Below are 21,806 nucleotides of genomic sequence, written 5' to 3'. Positions count from 1 at the left end.
AACAGTGATTGCAGAAACAGTTTAAACAAAATTTGTCGTTTCTCTTAAGCTTACTCTATGCTTTAAAACTATAAGTGTAATATATGTTTACAAAGAACAGCTGATTAAAAATTTGAAAAGACGTTAACATATGTTTGCTGCAATGCATTTCTTATGGGTATTTCTGTAACCAGTGGGGCGGAATCCTGAATCGGGAAAGGGATGGGCATAGCTTATAAACCTTCTCCGTGGAAAAATACATATACGTACAAATTTTCATCATGATCGGTCCAATAGTTCACGATTCCATAAAGGACAAACATACAAACATTCATTTTTATATATATAGATATAGATAAAACTGTTTTAGGCAGAAATCGTAATTAAACAGTTAAATGCCACAGTACTACGAGAAAGTTTGCGCAGAAGTTGGCTCGATCGAAACCTGTACGTGACCAAAGCCGCTGAACCATTCCCTGCAAAAAGTGTGGCAACGTTGCGTCGCTATAAAAGTTTTACCTTGAAAAACTGGTGGTAAAGCACACGAATAAAATAAAATACGCCTTATATTAATTCTCTGTGAATGAGGCTGCCCATCATCCTTATATATCAGCGAACGTTGCACTGGCCAATGATATCTAACGTGAGCACTCTAGAAATTCGAGTGTTCGAAACACACAGCGGCCTGACCATGAGTAAGGCTGCGACTTTATAACCGATATTTGTGTCATGGATTTGATTCCTGAGGAGGTCACTAAATCAGTGCAATGGGTTTGGACTGTTTTTCTTTCATATAGTGTGATAGTATGTCACATAGTTTTAGATCAGACAACATATTCATGCCGTAAGAGCTGAAAATATCGAGATGCTTCACGCCCTGAATTCGGACTGTTTTACAGCAAACAATGCGAGGTAGTCCTGTTACTGAGGCTGATTTCTGATTTAGTGTAAAAAACGAGCCGAGGTTGGAAAGTTAATAGATGGCCCAGGTTGTTGTCTAAAGTGAAACACCTCAGCGGTAACCAGAGTATGTCAACAAATCTTTCTGAAGGAAACAGGATTTTCCGAACATTTGTCATCGTTCAGTGAAACAAAATATCAGTAACACTACGTTTCGAGATCTGCAATCTGATCTCTTCTTCAGGTAAATAACTAACCTGTACATAATTATGAACTAGGTTGTCTGTTTCACTGAACGATGGCAAATGTCCGGAAAAAATCCTGTTTTCTTCACATCCTTCCATCGTCAAAAATAAACTTTAAACAATGAAAATCTTTCTACCACGATTAACAGAATACAAAAATCCAATGTCCAATGAGTTTGGGTATCAAGGTTCTAACTCCATGTTGTACCAAGCCATTGTCTCTCATTGACCAAAGAAACGTCTTATAATATTAGAGAGGAAACTGAAACCATAAGGTTAAATGTACGCCAGATGTTGGGGACAGAGTGGGAGGCTTCAGGATCGCCCCACGGCGTAATGTCTGTGCCCGGAGAGAGACTCCTAATGTTCTGGTACTGGGATACCGATTTAGAGATAATGGAGATAGAGAGTCTCACAAATTTCAACCCTCTAGGTGACCCCAATCAATAGTTATCGTACTTAGAGAGAGACAGAAATGGGATTCCACTACTAACAATCGGCAGGAGTCAATGAAATGTCATCTTTTTTAATCACTTTTATTTGAATTTATTATTTTTTGCAGACTCAAAACATAAAATATAGTGCTTGTTAATGTTTCCTGACTACTAAAATGTCACTTTAATATTTGTTTTTGTAAAAAGCTCTTTCGAAAAACAGTACTAGTGACATAAAGAAAATTTATTCTCGTTTTAATCAGCTAAAAATAGTTGAACTATATAAAAGTTGAATTTTATTAGTAACATAATTCTGTGTTTTATTTATTCAAAGAGGAATCGATTGATAACTAGAGTCACTAATAATTCTATGGCCATTATTAGAATTCCATATAATACTTACTTTTTTGTGTTTTTCTTTCTTTTTACCGCCAGAAACTAATTTACTATAAATAAGTACATTATGTGTGTAATTTAATGTATAAGTTACTGACATTTTCAGGGCATCTTGGCTATTGTGTAATTATATGATTGATATTGGGAGAAGACACTTGAGATGAGGATATGGAACTCTGGTACAGCTATGTCAGTAATCTGGCGGTTATGAAGGATTTCTTCAAATCTAATTTTGTTTGTACACATTTCAAAAAGATAAAGTTTGGATATCATCTTGATGCAGAAGAATTAATAAACTATACTGTTTATCCTCCTTCTAGTCAAAGACATACAGCTTACACACCGATAAATTCCCTGGCGAATAAATCGCTTCTTCCATTTTCAGACTTTACTGACAGCTCACCTCCAAAGCTTATTGTGTTGTCTTTGGGGACTGAAGCATGTTTACTTCATGCAGTAAATCTCGCTGGGAACGAATCTTCTACTATTAAGATGTTTTTTTTTCAGTACGATTGAAATGAAACAAATACGGCTTTATTTGAGGTGAAGTTATGGCCATGAGTCCTGTCTTATATTTAACTTTAATGTTGAGGTTACAATCATATTACATCTTCATAGAACACCAATGATGTTTATAAATTTTACCACCTATTTGTCTTTGAGTGTAGATCCTAAAACACCAATATTCCAAAAAATGTCAAATAGTTTAAAATCTCATCGTAAATTTTGTGTAAAGCTATAAAATTACAATACAGTAATTGAAAAGCTCTTGAGTTACGAAGTTGATATCTTAAGCTTCTCATATTTTTCGAGACAAAGTCCTAAGAGGAGTAATCGCACATTTCGAGAAGATATTTTTTCGAGAAGTATTCGCTAAAAATTGTTTTTTTATTGCATATTATGTTGATAAATTATTCAGAAACGAAAGAAAACGAGGAAAGTAATTGAAACAGGAGACATAAGGACACTAGAACACTAAATACTTACATATATCCCACAATATTGTTGAATACTACTTCTATAACATAGATATTGAATCTTTCGTTGTCACCTTATTCCTAGAGAATTTCATATGGCAGCCTTTTATAGTGTACCTAATAAAGCCAAAAACACTGTTTTGCAAACAAATCATGCGTCAGTGTGAGAATTACATTCAGTACTATTTTTCTATTACAAGCACAGACAACATTATTATAACATTATTTTTCTATACACGACAACTGTTATTACACATATTAGATATTTATATGCCACCTATGCCTTGTATAACGTATTAACTTAGTTTGAGACAGTTGGTTTTTTTGACATCGATTAACTGAACCGATGATGGAACCTATCTAGGATTCTAAAAGAAGGAACGTTCACTGAGGCTCTAGAGGCGGTGATATTTGGATAATGTGCTACTTCATAACTGTACGTCTTGTGAAACGTGCTACTACCTACAATTTTTCTCTTATAGTTTGTACGGCGCCTCAAGTGCCCCAGATGATTAGATGGCCTTTGCAGCTTGTCTCACACACCATCACACGCGCAGCCCGGTCTACTTGCTGGAACTGTAGTTTAGATTGTTCACATACTGGGCCTTAGTCTGCAAAAACTGCTTTAAGAACAAAATGGTTCCGGCATTCATGGAATACCTTGAGCTATATTGCTTAGTTATACATAGCTGTCAAGTTATACCTAAACTTTGTGGACCTGTCGCATCGTACATCAGCACAATTATGCCCCTTACCATTCCAGAGGGATCGAAAAAAATCCGACACCTAACTCAACCTAAGCGGAAAATGATTAGTTGCCTGCAAGATAATGAAGTTGAAATCAGTTGCCTGCACCTTTGAATCAACATAAAAGTGCCAGAACTGTAGGTAATTATTAAAATATTATCCATCATTCATTTTATGAGCATTCAGGCCAAAAAATTTGACATCTTCAAGCGCTGCACGTAGTTTAAATGAGTTTTCGATGTTTGAAAAAGATATAAATAAAAGCCTCCATCTTTGACTTTGCCTCTGAGAAGATGACACTGAAGTATTTCACATTTTCAGCCGAGCTATCATCATATCATCGATGGCGGAAATCTATCGAACATGGCATAGCAACCTGGGGGGGGAACAAGTAATGCCAACATGGAAAGGCTCTTAATACAACAAAAAAGAGCAATAAGGTGTCTTGCAGACATTGCCCCACAAGAAAGCTGTCGAGATGCCTTTAAGGAGCTCAAGATCCTCACAATTGTGTCACTCCATATTCGAGAAGTTGTCCTACATGCAGTCACCACAGCACAGACCAGACACAGGGACATACACTGTCACAACACTAGACATGCTGCGAACTTCACACTACCACCTCACCACCTCAGTCTATATGGGAAGAAGCCATCATATAAAGGTGCAGTCTATTTCAACCATCTGCCAGAACATCTCAAGAAAGAACCAATCAAGAGGCTCAAGAATCAACTAACCATATGGCTGCAAGAAAATCCTTACTACACAGAAAAAGAATTTTTTAACACCTGAACCTGTTTTTAAAACACTTTGTATTGACACAATGTACTGTTCTCTACGAATATGTCATTAAAAGAATATTGTCTATTGTCTATTGTCTATTGTCTATTACGTTCGCGATCTGAAGTCGGAGTCAAGATATACTGATTGTTGTCAACCAATAAATTGAAACTGTTAGGCCGAGCGTTGACTGGTTGAACAGAAGAGGAATCAGCAATAAAGAATAGTAACAGTAACAAATTAATCGTGGCATAACAAATGTGTGGATTATCCGTAATAATTAATCGATCGAAAATGCTACTATCCAAGTTTATTGTGATTTTATTAGGACATCATCAGCTCAATTACGAACATTAAAATATATATTTCTTTTTTGAAGATTTTGACTTAGATGCCTAATAGTTAATTTTATTACTAGTCTCGAAAATGCCCTCCTGCGGGCGAGGTTGGATAAAGGTTTCCGAGGTGTTTGATATTGAACCTCGGAATAAAACCTTCGAAACGAGTATTGATTGATAATTTTCACTGCGATGCAAGAAACACACGAATTATTTTAAAATATGATGTGACATTAGAAACATCATACACTAGAAATTCGTATTCCAATAGTAAACGTGACAGTATTTTATGATTCATTTTGTTGCTAAATCGGCTGATTGAACATAGGACTGTAAAACAAATAACGGAATCACACCTAATTGCTTATACAGAAAAGAAATGTTTACATAGGAAAAATAACGTTTGGGAGAGGGAAAAGCCAGCCGAATTACCTTGCTTTAGCTTGGAAAGTAGACTATTACCATACAAAGTGATGAACAAGTACATTCCAATATGTTCATATGTAGTTTCATAGTACTATGTTTAGTACATATAGTTCATTAAAAAAATTAAATTGATTAATATAGATCTAAAATGCGGGTTGCATGGCTATTATTTGAAATTACGTATTTAAAAGTAAAGATAAATGTTAAGTAGTTCAATACTTCATATACCTGGAGATATTCTGAAATCTAGAACTTAAAATATTTTATTCATAGTGCAATACGTTTAATTATTAGTCGTTAATTAATAATGAACTCTAATGAATTGGCAAGTATCTAATTATAATGCAGAAAAAGCCAGTTAGTCAGAAACGACTCATAATTTGTTAATAACCTAATTTATTTCACGATTGCGGGCTCAATAGATTTAATGCGCTGTGGCCGTGTATATTGTGTATATTGTGAAGTTATTCAATAAGAACACATTGATGGAAAAATTAACACATAAGATATGTTTCACTTGCATGAATCATAGTAATATTATATATTGATCGTAGTGACATAATTGTTATATTATTGAAATAATAGTTTATTCAAACAGTTTTAGTTTACTTTTCAATACCTCATTAATATATGGACGGTACGATTCAACTGTTTAATATACAGAATTTTCAACCACTTTAACTCCTTTTCCATACTTGCCATGATTTGGTATGTACTAGATTTATTTTGTTAACAGGAAGGTCAATCATATCCATTCAAGATAAGGGGAAGTGGTAATAATAAATCCACAGAACTCATATAGTCTTTCTAATATTGATTCATCTAAAGGAAAAACCCATTTTATTTAAGGAACAATTGTAATAGGAATATACATGCAATTACCATTTGTTTTAGTAATATATACTAAGATGGATAATTACGGAACTGATTTCAATTACAATGATATATGAAAATGGATAAATTGTAGAATATAAGGCTAATGCTTGAATAGAAAACAATTCAAAATACATTAGAAAGTGTGAAATAAATAAATAAATAAGATGTTGATAATGAAATTTATTATGAAATTCCAGAGGTTTTTAAATTTGACTCAAGATCAGAAACTCATGATCACGACGTCTTAACTGCTTTAAAATGAATGGCTAAGGAGTTAAATACAACACTAGGTTCAGATATTCTGAAGCAAGGAGGAGAAAATAAGAAAAAAGTAATTTTTTAGTTTGACCAAAGACAAATAATAAAGAAACAAAAAAGATCCAAAGATTGTAGTACTTGGACTGACCGTCGGGATCGCCGTGTGTGCAGAGTTTCCGCAAAACTTGTATGTTACATTTTTCTGTTTTTCTGTGATACAACGTTTGACAGTAAGTTGCGGTATAACGAGTTGAAAGATAACCAAGGAAGTAAAAGAATACTAGACTAAACTTTTTATTTTCATATTTGGCTATTATAAATACAAAGAATTCATTATTTTACGTTTTGGAAATTGAAATTGTTATATTAATTTGGATTATCTTTTAACTAAGAGGAAAATTAGCATAAACTGAAATTAGTTTTACTCTGTAATGATATTTAGATAATGTCACTCATAGTAAACGCCAACATATCAGTTCCGTTTGTAATTTCAACCCCGTATTTATCTAACATGTAATGACAGTGATTAGAGATAATGTCAAAACTATGACTCTAGGATAGAGGGAGCTTATATTAGTGGAGTTGAATTGTGTTTGATATGGTTAAGGGATGATTATGCCCTCCAAACACAAAATACCCATATTCGATGTGTTTGTGTGTATGAATTGTATCTGCTGATTATCAGTAAAATGCATTAAACTGATTGAGTAAACCACGAAATTGTTTTACCCTCACAGCAGACATGACCAAATTGATATAAAATAAATATACATTAAAATCAATTTAATTATAATCTAAATATTGTTGTAAGACTCTTATTAATGTCCTCTTTCAATAAATTGCATTCAAAGACCTTTAATTACATAATTAATAGTTGCAGTAGAGAGAAATAGCTCATTTCTATTCAAGCACACGAAAGTTGAAACATAATAATTAATTTTGTATTGAATTAACTTTTAATTATGTGAATTAAAGTGCAGTAAATACTGTTTAAACCAGAGTTTTATTATTTTAAATTAACAATAATTGATAACAACAATTTTCTTGTGCGTAAACCAACCAACAGAAGTGGAAACCCAAATGAAACAGTTATTGTTGATTCAGCTAGTATTTAAGTATTAAAATTTACAGAATTGCAGGAATCTATAATTTATTGAATGGGAATATTCTATAAGTAATGCTCATTGTGCAAAACGTCCCTCTTGACACCCACCCCACTGTATCCCTCCATTGTCGTAATACATTCAGATTTATATTAGTCTGCACGACAACTTAATGTAATTTGATACTGAGCAATGTTTCACAAACTAGTATTTGTTTTAAAACTACACATCATTTTATTGATGTTAAACATGGATTAAACTGTAATTAATTATACAAGGAAAATATTGATACAACTATTAAAATCATATTATTTTAATCTGTGGCAATAAGGTTTAAAATTGATTGTTAGTCTCCTTATACAACGCTTTTGTAATGAAAATTGTTATAAAGAAATTAATATTGCTTTCGAAAATCATATTTATTTTGAATAATGACCTCCAGTGGAGAGTATAAAACTCTTTCAAACATTGCAGAAGATACAGAAGACAATCTCAAATGCCAATTAAAAAAGTTGTAAAAGATCTCATGGTTCACATTTATAAAAATGTTTCCAAATGTTTTTGCAGCTTTGCATTTTCACAATATTTTATATTCAAGCTGAACCAAAGAAAATTTGTAAATCTTTCTCATCTACTAACATGTTGTACATAAGCCATCTTCTATACATATATATTAGTCAGTATTTTCCTTATGACCACGTCTTCAATTTACCTGTACGTTTGTATTTACTTTCAAGAAATTCTGAAATGAACGGTTGTCTCAGTACAGGGCAGGCTGATTCAATTATCACGGCCGAGTACTGGTGGAGCTGACCTTGAACCTTGTCCCTTCCCTTACTTAATCTCACCCTCCCCCGCCACTGCGCTGTGTTTCTGGGTTCAAACCGATCTTTGTGGAAATGTATTACTGTCTTATTTATTTATTTGTATGATAATACTTTTCTGTTGGTAACTATTGCTCATGATGATATCTCTTATTTATCCTGTTTGGACTTTCTCTTTAAAATTATCGATCAGTGGGTTTTAGAATTACGTTACTCATTATGTTTATGAATTATATGGCGCATTTTATCTACTTATATGTAATATAGAAAAAGAAAACCATTCATAGGTTGTAACGAAGGATTTCGAATCTATAAAAGGCGTTACTTTCCATGTACACTAATTTATTTCGTTATTTTTTATTTATACTCTCAGCCTCAAGTAAAGGTAATAGTGAAAATTGTTATTAACACTGACTTCGGAGAGACATAGACGCCTGGCGCTGATAAGTATGGCAACACTAGACTAGCTAAAGTACATAATTTTAACATTCTCAGCCCCACGGGAAGAGTTTACACTAACTGTACAATAATCTCACATGTCAAATTTCAATGAGCTCTAAACATCGGATCATACAAATATAGCCAAATTAGTCTATGTGCAGTTAATCAAAGTTTAAATTAGAGGATGCGCTATTTAGCTTACAAGGAGTGAGCTAGAGCGGTGATAGAGTACCGTACATAATCGGCCGTATATTACATACCACTAAACTCTGACATTGATGGGACAAGGAAGGGGGAGCTGGATAACATCAGGAATGTACCAGAGACCATGAACAAGCTATAGCAGCGATAGAGTACCGTACATAATCGGCGGTATATTACATACCTCTAATCTCTGTCAGTATTGGGGCAAGGTAGAGTAGCTGGATAGAGACGGGAATGTACCAGAGACCATGAGTGCTTAGAACAGTGATAGAGTGGCGTACATAGTCGACCGTATATTACATACCACTAAACTCTAACATTATTGGGACAAGGAAGGAGGAGCTGGACAACCTCAGGAATGTACCCGGGATCATGAGTGAGCTAGAGCGGTGATAAAGTACCGTACATAATCGGCGGTATATTACATACCTCTAATCTCTGACAGTATTGGGGCAAGGTAGGGAGGCGTGGATGGAGACGGGAATGTACCAGGGATCATGAGTGAGCTAGAGCGGTGATAGAGAACCGCACATAATCGGCCGTACATTTCATACCAATAATCTCTGACATTATTGTGACAGGGAATGGGAGCTGGACAACATCAGGAATGTACCAGGGTCATGAGTGAGCTAGAGCGGTAATAAAGTACCATACATAATCGGCCGTATATTACATACCATTAAACTCTGACAATATTGGGACAGGGAAGGGGGAGATGGATAACGTCAGGAATGTGCCAGGGATCTTGAGTGAACTAGAGCGGAGATAGAGTACCATACATAATCGGCCGTATATTACATACCTCTAAACTCTGACATTATTAGGACAGGGAATGGGGAGCTGGATTACGTCAGGAATGTACCAGGGATCATGAGTGAGCTAGAGCGGTGATAGCGTACCTTACATAACCGGCTGTATATTACATACCACTAAACACTGACAGTATTGGGGCAAGGTTGGGGCAGGTGGATAGAGACGGGAATGTACCAGGGACCATGAGCAAGCTAGAGCGGTGATAGAGAACCGTACATATTCGGCCGTATATTACATACCATTAAACTCTGACATTATTGGGACAGGGAAGGTGGAGATGGATAACGTCAGGAATGTGCCAGGGATCTTGAGTGAACTAGAGCGGAGATAGAGTACCGTACATAATCGGCCGTATATTACATACCACTAAACACTGACAGTATTGGGGCAAGGTTGGGGCTGGTGGATAGAGACGGGAATGTACCAGGGACCATGAGCAAGCTAGAGCGGTGATAGAGAACCGTACATATTCGGCCGTATTGGGACAGGGAAGGTGGAGATGGATAACGTCAGGAATGTGCCAGGGATCTTGAGTGAATTAGAGCGGAGATAGAGTACCGTACATAATCGCCGCATAAACTCTGACATTATTGGGACAGGGAAGGTGGAGATGGATAACGTCAGGAATGTGCCAGGGATCTTGAGTGAACTAGAGCGGAGATAGAGTACCGTACATAATCGGCCGTATATTACATACCATTAAACTCTGACATTATTGGGACAGGGGGTGGAGATGGATAACGTCAGGAATGTGCCAGGGATCTTGAGTGAATTAGAGCGGAGATAGAGTACCGTACATAATCGGCCGTATATTACATACCATTAAACTCTGACATTATTGGGACAGGGAAGGTGGAGATGGATAACGTCAGGAATGTGCCAGGGATCTTGAGTGAACTAGAGCGGAGATAGAGTACCGTACATAATCGGCCGTATATTACATACCATTAAACTCTGACATTATTGGGAAGGGGGAGATGGATAACGTCAGGAATGTGCCAGGGATCTTGAGTGAATTAGAGCGGAGATAGAGTACCGTACATAATCGGCCGTATATTACATACCATTAAACTCTGACATTATTGGGAAGGGGGAGATGGATAACGTCAGGAACGTACCAGGAACCATGAGTGAGCTAGAGCGGTGATAGAGTACCGTACATAACCGGCCGTATGTTACATACTACTAAACACTGATAGTATTGGGGCAAGGTTGGGGGAGGTGGATAGAGACGGAAATGTACCAGGGACCATGAGCAAGCTAGAGCGGTGATAGAGAACCGTACATATTCGGCCGTATATTACATACCATTAAACTCTGACATTATTGGGACAGGGAAGGTGGAGATGGATAACGTCAGGAATGTGCCAGGGATCTTGAGTGAATTAGAGCGGAGATAGAGTACCGTACATAATCGGCCGTATATTACATACCATTAAACTCTGACATTATTGGGAAGGGGGAGATGGATAACGTCAGGAACGTACCAGGAACCATGAGTGAGCTAGAGCGGTGATAGAGTACCGTACATAACCGGCCGTATGTTACATACTACTAAACACTGATAGTATTGGGGCAAGGTTGGGGGAGGTGGATAGAGACGGGAATGTACCAGGGACCATGAGCAAGCTAGAGCGGTGATAGAGTACCGTACATAACCGGCCGTATATTACATACTACTAAACACTGATAGTATTGGGGCAAGGTTGGGGGAGGTGGATAGAGACGGAAATGTACCAGGGACCATGAGCAAGCTAGAGCGGTGATAGAGAACCGTACATATTCGGCCGTATATTACATACCATTAAACTCTGACATTATTGGGACAGGGAAGGTGGAGATGGATAACGTCAGGAATGTGCCAGGGATCTTGAGTGAACTAGAGCGGAGATAGAGTACCGTACATAATCGGCCGTATATTACATACCATTAAACTCTGACATTATTGGGAAGGGGGAGATGGATAACGTCAGGAACGTACCAGGAACCATGAGTGAGGTAGAGCGGTGATAGAGTACCGTACATAACCGGCCGTATATTACATACTACTAAACACTGATAGTATTGGGGCAAGGTTGGGGGAGGTGGATAGAGACGGGAATGTACCAGGGACCATGAGCAAGCTAGAGCGGTGATAAGAGTACCGTACATAATCGGCCGTATATTACATACCACTAAACTCTGACATTGATGGGACAAGGAAGGGGGAGCTGGATAACATCAGGAATGTACCAGAGACCATGAACAAGCTAGAGCAGCGATAGAGTACCGTACATAATCGGCGGTATATTACATACCTCTAATCTCTGTCAGTATTGGGGCAAGGTAGAGTAGCTGGATAGAGACGGGAATGTACCAGAGACCATGAGTGCTTAGAACAGTGATAGAGTGGCGTACATAGTCGACCGTATATTACATACCACTAAACTCTAACATTATTGGGACAAGGAAGGAGGAGCTGGACAACCTCAGGAATGTACCCGGGATCATGAGTGAGCTAGAGCGGTGATAAAGTACCGTACATAATCGGCGGTATATTACATACCTCTAATCTCTGACATTATTGGGAAGGGGGAGATGGATAACGTCAGGAACGTACCAGGGATCTTGAGTGAATTAGAGCGGAGATAGAGTACCGTACATAATCGGCCGTATATTACATACCATTAAACTCTGACATTATTGGGACAGGGAAGGTGGAGATGGATAACGTCAGGAATGTGCCAGGGATCTTGAGTGAGCTAGAGCGGTGATAGAGTACCGTACATAACCGGCCGTATATTACATACTACTAAACACTGATAGTATTGGGGCAAGGTTGGGGGAGGTGGATAGAGACGGGAATGTACCAGGGACCATGAGCAAGCTAGAGCGGTGATAGAGTACCGTACATAACCGGCCGTATATTACATACTACTAAACACTGATAGTATTGGGGCAAGGTTGGGGGAGGTGGATAGAGACGGAAATGTACCAGGGACCATGAGCAAGCTAGAGCGGTGATAGAGAACCGTACATATTCGGCCGTATATTACATACCATTAAACTCTGACATTATTGGGACAGGGAAGGTGGAGATGGATAACGTCAGGAATGTGCCAGGGATCTTGAGTGAACTAGAGCGGAGATAGAGTACCGTACATAATCGGCCGTATATTACATACCATTAAACTCTGACATTATTGGGAAGGGGGAGATGGATAACGTCAGGAATGTGCCAGGGATCTTGAGTGAATTAGAGCGGAGATAGAGTACCGTACATAATCGGCCGTATATTACATACCATTAAACTCTGACATTATTGGGAAGGGGGAGATGGATAACGTCAGGAACGTACCAGGAACCATGAGTGAGCTAGAGCGGTGATAGAGTACCGTACATAACCGGCCGTATGTTACATACTACTAAACACTGATAGTATTGGGGCAAGGTTGGGGGAGGTGGATAGAGACGGGAATGTACCAGGGACCATGAGCAAGCTAGAGCGGTGATAGAGTACCGTACATAACCGGCCGTATATTACATACTACTAAACACTGATAGTATTGGGGCAAGGTTGGGGGAGGTGGATAGAGACGGAAATGTACCAGGGACCATGAGCAAGCTAGAGCGGTGATAGAGAACCGTACATATTCGGCCGTATATTACATACCATTAAACTCTGACATTATTGGGACAGGGAAGGTGGAGATGGATAACGTCAGGAATGTGCCAGGGATCTTGAGTGAACTAGAGCGGAGATAGAGTACCGTACATAATCGGCCGTATATTACATACCATTAAACTCTGACATTATTGGGAAGGGGGAGATGGATAACGTCAGGAACGTACCAGGAACCATGAGTGAGGTAGAGCGGTGATAGAGTACCGTACATAACCGGCCGTATATTACATACTACTAAACACTGATAGTATTGGGGCAAGGTTGGGGGAGGTGGATAGAGACGGGAATGTACCAGGGACCATGAGCAAGCTAGAGCGGTGATAAGAGTACCGTACATAATCGGCCGTATATTACATACCACTAAACTCTGACATTGATGGGACAAGGAAGGGGGAGCTGGATAACATCAGGAATGTACCAGAGACCATGAACAAGCTAGAGCAGCGATAGAGTACCGTACATAATCGGCGGTATATTACATACCTCTAATCTCTGTCAGTATTGGGGCAAGGTAGAGTAGCTGGATAGAGACGGGAATGTACCAGAGACCATGAGTGCTTAGAACAGTGATAGAGTGGGCGTACATAGTCGACCGTATATTACATACCACTAAACTCTAACATTATTGGGACAAGGAAGGAGGAGCTGGACAACCTCAGGAATGTACCCGGGATCATGAGTGAGCTAGAGCGGTGATAAAGTACCGTACATAATCGGCGGTATATTACATACCTCTAATCTCTGACATTATTGGGAAGGGGGAGATGGATAACGTCAGGAACGTACCAGGGATCTTGAGTGAATTAGAGCGGAGATAGAGTACCGTACATAATCGGCCGTATATTACATACCATTAAACTCTGACATTATTGGGACAGGGAAGGTGGAGATGGATAACGTCAGGAATGTGCCAGGGATCTTGAGTGAGCTAGAGCGGTGATAGAGTACCGTACATAACCGGCCGTATATTACATACTACTAAACACTGATAGTATTGGGGCAAGGTTGGGGGAGGTGGATAGAGACGGGAATGTACCAGGGACCATGAGCAAGCTAGAGCGGTGATAAGAGTACCGTACATAACCGGCCGTATATTACATACTACTAAACACTGATAGTATTGGGGCAAGGTTGGGGGAGGTGGATAGAGACGGAAATGTACCAGGGACCATGAGCAAGCTAGAGCGGTGATAGAGAACCGTACATAACCGGCCGTATATTACATACTACTAAACACTGATAGTATTGGGGCAAGGTTGGGGGAGGTCAATAGAGACGGAAATGTATCAGGGACCATGCTGAGCTAGAGTAGCGATAGAGTGCCGTACATAGTTGGTTGTATATTATATATCACTAATTTCCGACAGTATTGGGGCAAGGTAGGGGGAGCTGGATAGGACGGGATTGTACCAGGGACCATGAGTGAGCTAGAGTGGCGATAGAGTACCGTATATAGTTGGCTGTATATTATATACCACTAATTTGTGACAGTATTGGGGCAAGGTAGGGGGAGCTGGATAGAGTCGGGAATGTAACAGGGACCATGAGCAAGCTAGAGCGGTGATAGAGTACCGTACATAATCGGCCGTATATTACAAATACCTCTAATCTCTGACAGTATTGGGGCAAGGTAGGGGGATCTCGATAGAGACGGGAATGTACCAGGGACCATGAACAAGCTGGAGCGGTGATAGAGTACCGTACGTAATCGACCGTATATTACATACCACTAATCTCTGACAGTATTGGGGCAAGGTAGGGGGAGGTAGATAGAGACGGGAATGTACCAGGGACCATGAGCAAGCTAGAGCGGTGATAGAGTGGCGTATGTAATCGGCCGTATATTACATACCACTAATCTCTGACAGTATTGGGGCAAGGTAGGGGGAGGTAGATAGAGACGGGAATGTACCAGGGACCATGAGCAAGCTAGAGCGGTGATAGAGTACCGCACATAATCGGCCGTATATTACATACCACTAATCTCTGACAGTATTGGGGCAAGGTAGGGGGAGGTAGATAGAGACGGGAATGTACCAGGGACCATGAGCAAGCTAGAGCGGTGATAGAGTACCGCACATAATCGGCCGTATATTACATACCACTAATCTCTGACAGTATTGGGGCAAGGTAGGGGGAGGTAGGTAGAGACGGGAATGTACCAGGGACCATGAGCAAGCTAGAGCGGTGATAGAGTACCGCACATAATCGGCCGTATATTACATACCACTAATCTCTGACAGTATTGTGGTGGAGCGATGTACTGAGGAATGGTGTTGTTACCAAGTTTACTGAAGTGGATTAATCGACCCAGAAACACCCTGATATTACAGTTAACTTTGCTTGCTGCTATTATATACGACAATACTTAGTTTACAGGCTTTCACTATTATACAGTGTTATGCCATGGAAACTGTACTGAACTGAAATCTAAGCGAAACGGTTTGATAGTATAATGGCTTTATATTAAAATGAATTACTGAGACTCTTATAGGCATAGAACCTTATTTAATATGATTATTAAGAAAATCACATGACATCTATAGATATATCACATGCTAGAACAAACATCTATTGTAATTACTGTTATTAATTGATTTTTATACTACCAATACATTCCTTTATTATTTCTACTATATAGCACTTTGAAGTTTTAAAAGAGTGTAAAATAACTAAACATATACAAACAAGAGATTAAAATGTAAACATATTTTTTTCAGTTCAATATATTTAATCTAACCATAAGTGTTACTTTTTACATAACAGTAATTGTCGAAAAATGGTCTTAACTGAATTAAAGTTTTAGTACACAATAATTGAAAAGTAATTAAATTTTTAAACGTACATTATAGTTAAGGTAGTGTGACATACATATGAGCACTATAATAATAATAAAAGGATAGAATCACGTACAATATAGTTTAAAAAGTTAAATAAGAACTAGTCTATTGCTTGTAAACTTAAAGATAAAAACTTTTTATGTAAACAGAATGGGAGTTGTTGTAGACTGCAAAATACATTTTGTTTTAAAGTGGAAACATATATTTGGATTTTTAAACATAATCTGGATAAAATCAAACGTAAATTACATGATAAATTTTCCCAAAGATCCTCTCATTTAAAATTACATTGGTATTTTAGATGTTCGACCAACGATTGGTGGAGTCATCGAACAATAATCCAAATTGAAGCACTGATACAATTATTTTAAATGTTATTCATCCTTATATGTATAATTTAAGAGTCATTGGTAAATTATATTCCTTTATTGACAATTAATGTTGCCATAAAATGGGTTCCTTTTTTAGTTGCAATATAATTATAGTTTTTGAATGCTTTTCAAATTTGCATGTTGCCTGGCAAAAATGGCTAGCCAAAACTGTTATCCTTACCTAAATTTGGAATTTGGTAAAACAATACTGAAATTTTTACCAAAACTCTTTTCAAATTAAAGAATGTACTACAAATTACTATAAGGGGTCTTAAAAACACACTGTCAAGAGAGCTTAAAAATTATAAGCTTTTCTTAATTTATTAATAGTTTTATGTTGTACGAAAAAAATGTTTGATGAATTTTGGATTATCCTTATAATCGTAATTATTATTATCAGTGTTTCTGTTAAAATTATTAGACTTTTGAACTTGGTTTATTTTAAATTTTACAAAATATTTCTTCCCAGTAAATAATTTTCCACCATTGTGGTAATCTGAGTTTTATGAACATAATTGCTTTTCTAGAGCTATTAGGGTTTTTGAATTCGACATTTTTATGTGAAGAGGATAGGGGTTGTGTATAATTCATAATTCACTTTGTATAATAGTGGAAAACTTTATTTGGATTTTTACAAACGCTTTCAATAAGGTATAACTATGTTACCAGATAGTAAAAATATCGTCAATAAATCTTAACTAAACAAGAGGTTTGGGTGATTGAGGTTTAAGAAAATTCCTCTCCCCTCCTTGGCCACATACTGCTTGCCTGGGTAGGTGCCATCTTGACTTCCATTGTGCTACCATTAACTGGTATGTAATTTTGTGGCCTTAAAACGATGCCTATTTATGTACCATTGAATGGAGTAAAGTTATTATAAAGTTGTATATATATTTTATTGTAAAAATGTTGTAAAATAGACTATTTTAGATTCATACAACTTTATTCTATATTAAGAGAAACAAAAGTGGGTTTGATATAATTTTGAATGTTTGTGAAATTAAAATCGTCATTTAATGTTTATTGTAAGTTAACAGATGACAATAATAAATAAATAAACTAATCTTAGAGTATACAGTAAACAATCTGGCCATTATTTACTGAACAGTTACAGCTATTTCATTTATTTTCGCAGATGAACATATACCTGTACAGATGCAGATTTCTTGTGATTTGAAAATATGGAGAACCACCAAATAACGTTTATCGATTTATTTAGGAAAGACTACGATAACAATAAACTATGTATCACGTAAAAGCAATAAATGGTCGATTTTGTTCCCGAAGATTGCGTTTTACGATTCAACGTTCACCCCACAAACTGTACACCCCACAAACACAATTCTTGTTAACCGTCCGCCAACAACTGGATACGTATTGGTGTTGTATTCGCAGTTATATGTGTGTGAATCTCGTATCATAGTATTTTATCAGCAAGCTGGATAACAACAGTGTATATACAAGTGGATGAAAATCTTTATTTTACAGGTGACTTCAGAGTTTGCATCTGAAATTAAAATATGCCAATTTTCAACCCTGTTCGTTTTAATGCGCTTCGTTTACTGTCTGTATGTGTATTTTTGTTGAAGGTATGCATTGTTATTTAAATGCCCAAGACCAGGGAAAATATAATTTAATGACTATCTTTTTGTATTATATGTCTCTATTTATACAAAATATTTAATTAGTTCTTACAACGACTTACTAGATGCCTGTCTTTGTACACTTTGTAAGTGACATTTTGACTTACTTGACGCAACTTTACAAAATATAATGTGAAATCCAACGTCATTTCATCCATAGATGACGTATTGAATAATGTTGCAAATTTAGTATGGTTGTTCGCTTTTTGATAACCGAAATTTAAAATGCTGATTGATGTTATAATCAGCTGATTAAAGCAGCTAAAATTAATACAGCTGATTGTGTGGTTCACAAACAGTGCCGTCACAGAATGACAGTACGTAATGTTTAGTACTCGGTTAAAAAAACTCATTATCTCCTTTAATTTTTAACTGATTTTCTTAAACTTGGTATCGTTGAATTTCTAACTACATTGTATGAAAAATTTAATTATTGTGACTGTTCTATCACATTTCGTTTTTGTAATATTTACTCTTAAAGATTTTAAGAGGCTCCAAATAAATTTTGTACAAAATTATATTTTTCTATAGCTAGGCCTTTATGTTTTAAAGGTACATGCCAAATTTCAACTTATTACAACAAGCCAACTTATAAAAAAAGTTATATGAAAAAAAATGGTGAATATTCGGGTAAGTATTGATTTATTAAAGTTAAAATATGATATTTTGCTTTGTGTTTGGCCCAGGAATAATACCTGAAACTATTGATAGAGGGTTCTGGGACACTCTGTAGATAAGGTACAGAGAAACATAGGTGGTCCAACAAACCATTCCACACTACTTTCTATAATTTAGGTTTCATATTATTTGATAGACGTTTTACAATAAATCCGCTTTTAATACTTAATGAATCATTATCCGATAGTAATTGCTTATGTCACAGTCATTCAAGGTTTGTAGGAATCTACATATTTTCATAGGTTTTCTAGGAAAAATGAAAGGAATTATCTGAAAACCACCATGTTGTGTTTTAGTGTTCACAAATCCACAAGCAACACCATTATTTATAAAGATGGAAATCGTAAACCGAACGTAAATTCAGTTTTATTGGCAAGCTGAGAAAATTACGACAGGAACAAAGGAAAACTCTACCACAAATGTATGTAAATTGCTATATGACATCAACACGCGAGACTGTTGCTGTAAAAGTAGAATGAATAATTTATACGAGAATAGTTTACAGCAACTACTGAGTTGAGATTTGTATGTTTTATTTTTTAATCGGAATGTTTCATAACTTTTTGTTTTTAATATGAAGTATATAAGAAGTGTTTGCAGATTTTCTTCGATTAGACAAAAGATCTTCAGTTTATACAGATGGAAACTGTATATCGCGCCATTTTGGCACTTTTCACTGTCGAATACGAACCTGAAAGTGGTCCATTAACACAGAATAATGAAACAGAGATAATGCCATAACGTCTCGTGATTTAGGATTCGGTAAGAGCTGTTCATTGTCAATTATCAACACTAACGGTGCACAGATGCACGCTTTCAATACCAAGTCAAACACCTTGTACATCCAATATTTAGCGGAATTGTATTTTCTGTTTTTTTTTTCCTTTTTTAAATAATGAAACACATCCTTTTGTGTATTATACATCCTCAATGTGTTGGTGCAAATCGCCTCTTTAACTCAACCATGTTAACACGTTGTTACATTATTGTTATACATGTTTACATATTGAAACTTATTTCTTCAGCTTAATTACTATTCTAATAAGAAAAATGTGTACTTATGGATACAGCTCGCGAGATATAGTCGCAATGAGGTTGCCCAATTTGTCTAACGGAAATCACTACACTTGTAACGGAAGTGCGTGTTTAACTCAGCCACATATAAAAAAGTTGAGGTGTTCAGTTATAAATTGTTTCATCTAACATGCTGTATTATAATATATTGTAATCAGTATAAATTAGACATTTGTAGTACTGTTTCAGGGATCTACAACTATTTAAAGCATAACTTTATTTTAAACAAAATAAAAAGTCAGTATTCCGAATTTTTTCTACTGTTCGATGCACTGTGCGCCGAACATGGCCATTAATTTGTTTAGATCACACTTAAAAATTTTAAATTAATAACGCTAATTTGTTACCGTTTGTACTATTTTAAACCAGAAGGAGGTCTGGATGTACCATACGGGTATGTTTTATTGCAATACACTCATCATTGACTTCTCTTAAAGGCTGCTTCACACTGCCATGTAAGCGTAGCCCGATGTCTTTTGACATATGTCGGTCGTGAAAGTAATTCCTAATTTTATAACCTAATGGTACACGCGTACGGTAGCTGGCTTGAACGGTACTGTTATGTTATATTAAGTGATACGTCCATAACGTCTCTGAAGCTAAGTTATGCCGGTGTGAAATTATCTTTAGGAACACAAAGGAATTTGAGCATAAATATTAAGATAACCTAGACAGATTCCCTGGGCCTGAAAGTCCTTGCGATAGTATCAGACTCGGCTGGTGGTAGAGGAGGAGGAGAAGTAGCATACTGGTCATTGTTCCTGCTTGCGATCAATCATTCATTATTCATCAGCACTTGAAATGAAACTTAGTAGTCTACTCGTTAAACATGTAGATGTTATTATCGAGAGACGCATGGAGTATACTAGGATAAAGCTGTCACTATTATTCAGAAGGCTTAGGAAGGAGATCTCTCAACGCCGGACTCATCATAACAGCCTGTTGTATTTTCTACGAGTGAGGATAGAGCTTAGGAAGAGATGCTATTCCTATTAGGACCCATAGATGTACAATGATTTGAAACTTTACGCAAGCAGATCACTAAAGACAAACTTAGATTCATATTAAATATAAGGTTAGTTTAGATCTCGTTTATTAACACCTCCTGGGGTCGTCTTAACTGTTTAGTGCTATTGTTTCAGTAATCGGAGTTTGGCTGGAGTCAGGCCGAACACGTTGCTGAATGCGTTAAATCATAGTAATCTTAATGCCCCACGTAATACGTATCAAGTATAGATTAAATAGCAAAATCAAGGATATCGTTGCGCATTTATTGAAAATGACTCTCGACGGCGTCTCTTAGATTATATAAACACGTAGTAGAACTCATATCGAACAAGTATACAAAAAATGTACTCTTTTTAAATTGTCTTTAAATGTCTATTTACATATATTCTATTTAAAATGTAATTACACATCTGTTATAGAATGAGGACATTAAACACTTGTTAACTATAATTTTGCTGAGGTATACTTATATGTGGCTTTGAATATAGTTATTGAATATTTACGTTTAACAAATGCGAATAATTTATGTGGTTGAAAATAATTATTTTATGTTGTCAAATCGAATTATTTGAAATAAGTTCAATTTTATTGCACATTTTAGAAAAACTTTTTTTGTATCAACGTTTGACATTGTAATTATTTAGTAATTTGCAATTTAAAAAATTTATTTATATGCCTCAAGGTTGCCTTATTTTTGGATGCCAGTCAGTGCCATTGTGACTTTAAAAAGGAAGTATAATCTGTGTTTTCAAAGCTATTTTTCTTATTTGGTACTCTATTCAATACA

The 21,806-nt window shown here is 36.7% G+C and overlaps 1 protein-coding gene across 1 annotated transcript in view; it reads left to right on the top strand.

Moving 5' to 3' along the window:
- Positions 1–21,806, top strand: part of LOC124374413 (lutropin-choriogonadotropic hormone receptor-like) — a 123,890-nt gene that overhangs the window by 14,065 nt on the left and 88,019 nt on the right. Inside the window, exon 2 of the mRNA XM_046832631.1 lies at positions 9,510–9,565. Within this exon, the coding sequence (XP_046688587.1) occupies positions 9,513–9,565 (53 nt within the window). The 5' untranslated portion in view covers positions 9,510–9,512. The remainder of the gene's footprint in view (positions 1–9,509; positions 9,566–21,806) is intronic.

Source organism: Homalodisca vitripennis, chromosome 1 (genome assembly GCF_021130785.1).
Source record: "Homalodisca vitripennis isolate AUS2020 chromosome 1, UT_GWSS_2.1, whole genome shotgun sequence".
Classification (NCBI taxonomy): Eukaryota; Metazoa; Arthropoda; class Insecta; order Hemiptera; family Cicadellidae; genus Homalodisca; species Homalodisca vitripennis.
This window is presented reverse-complemented; position numbering and strand designations above follow the sequence as displayed.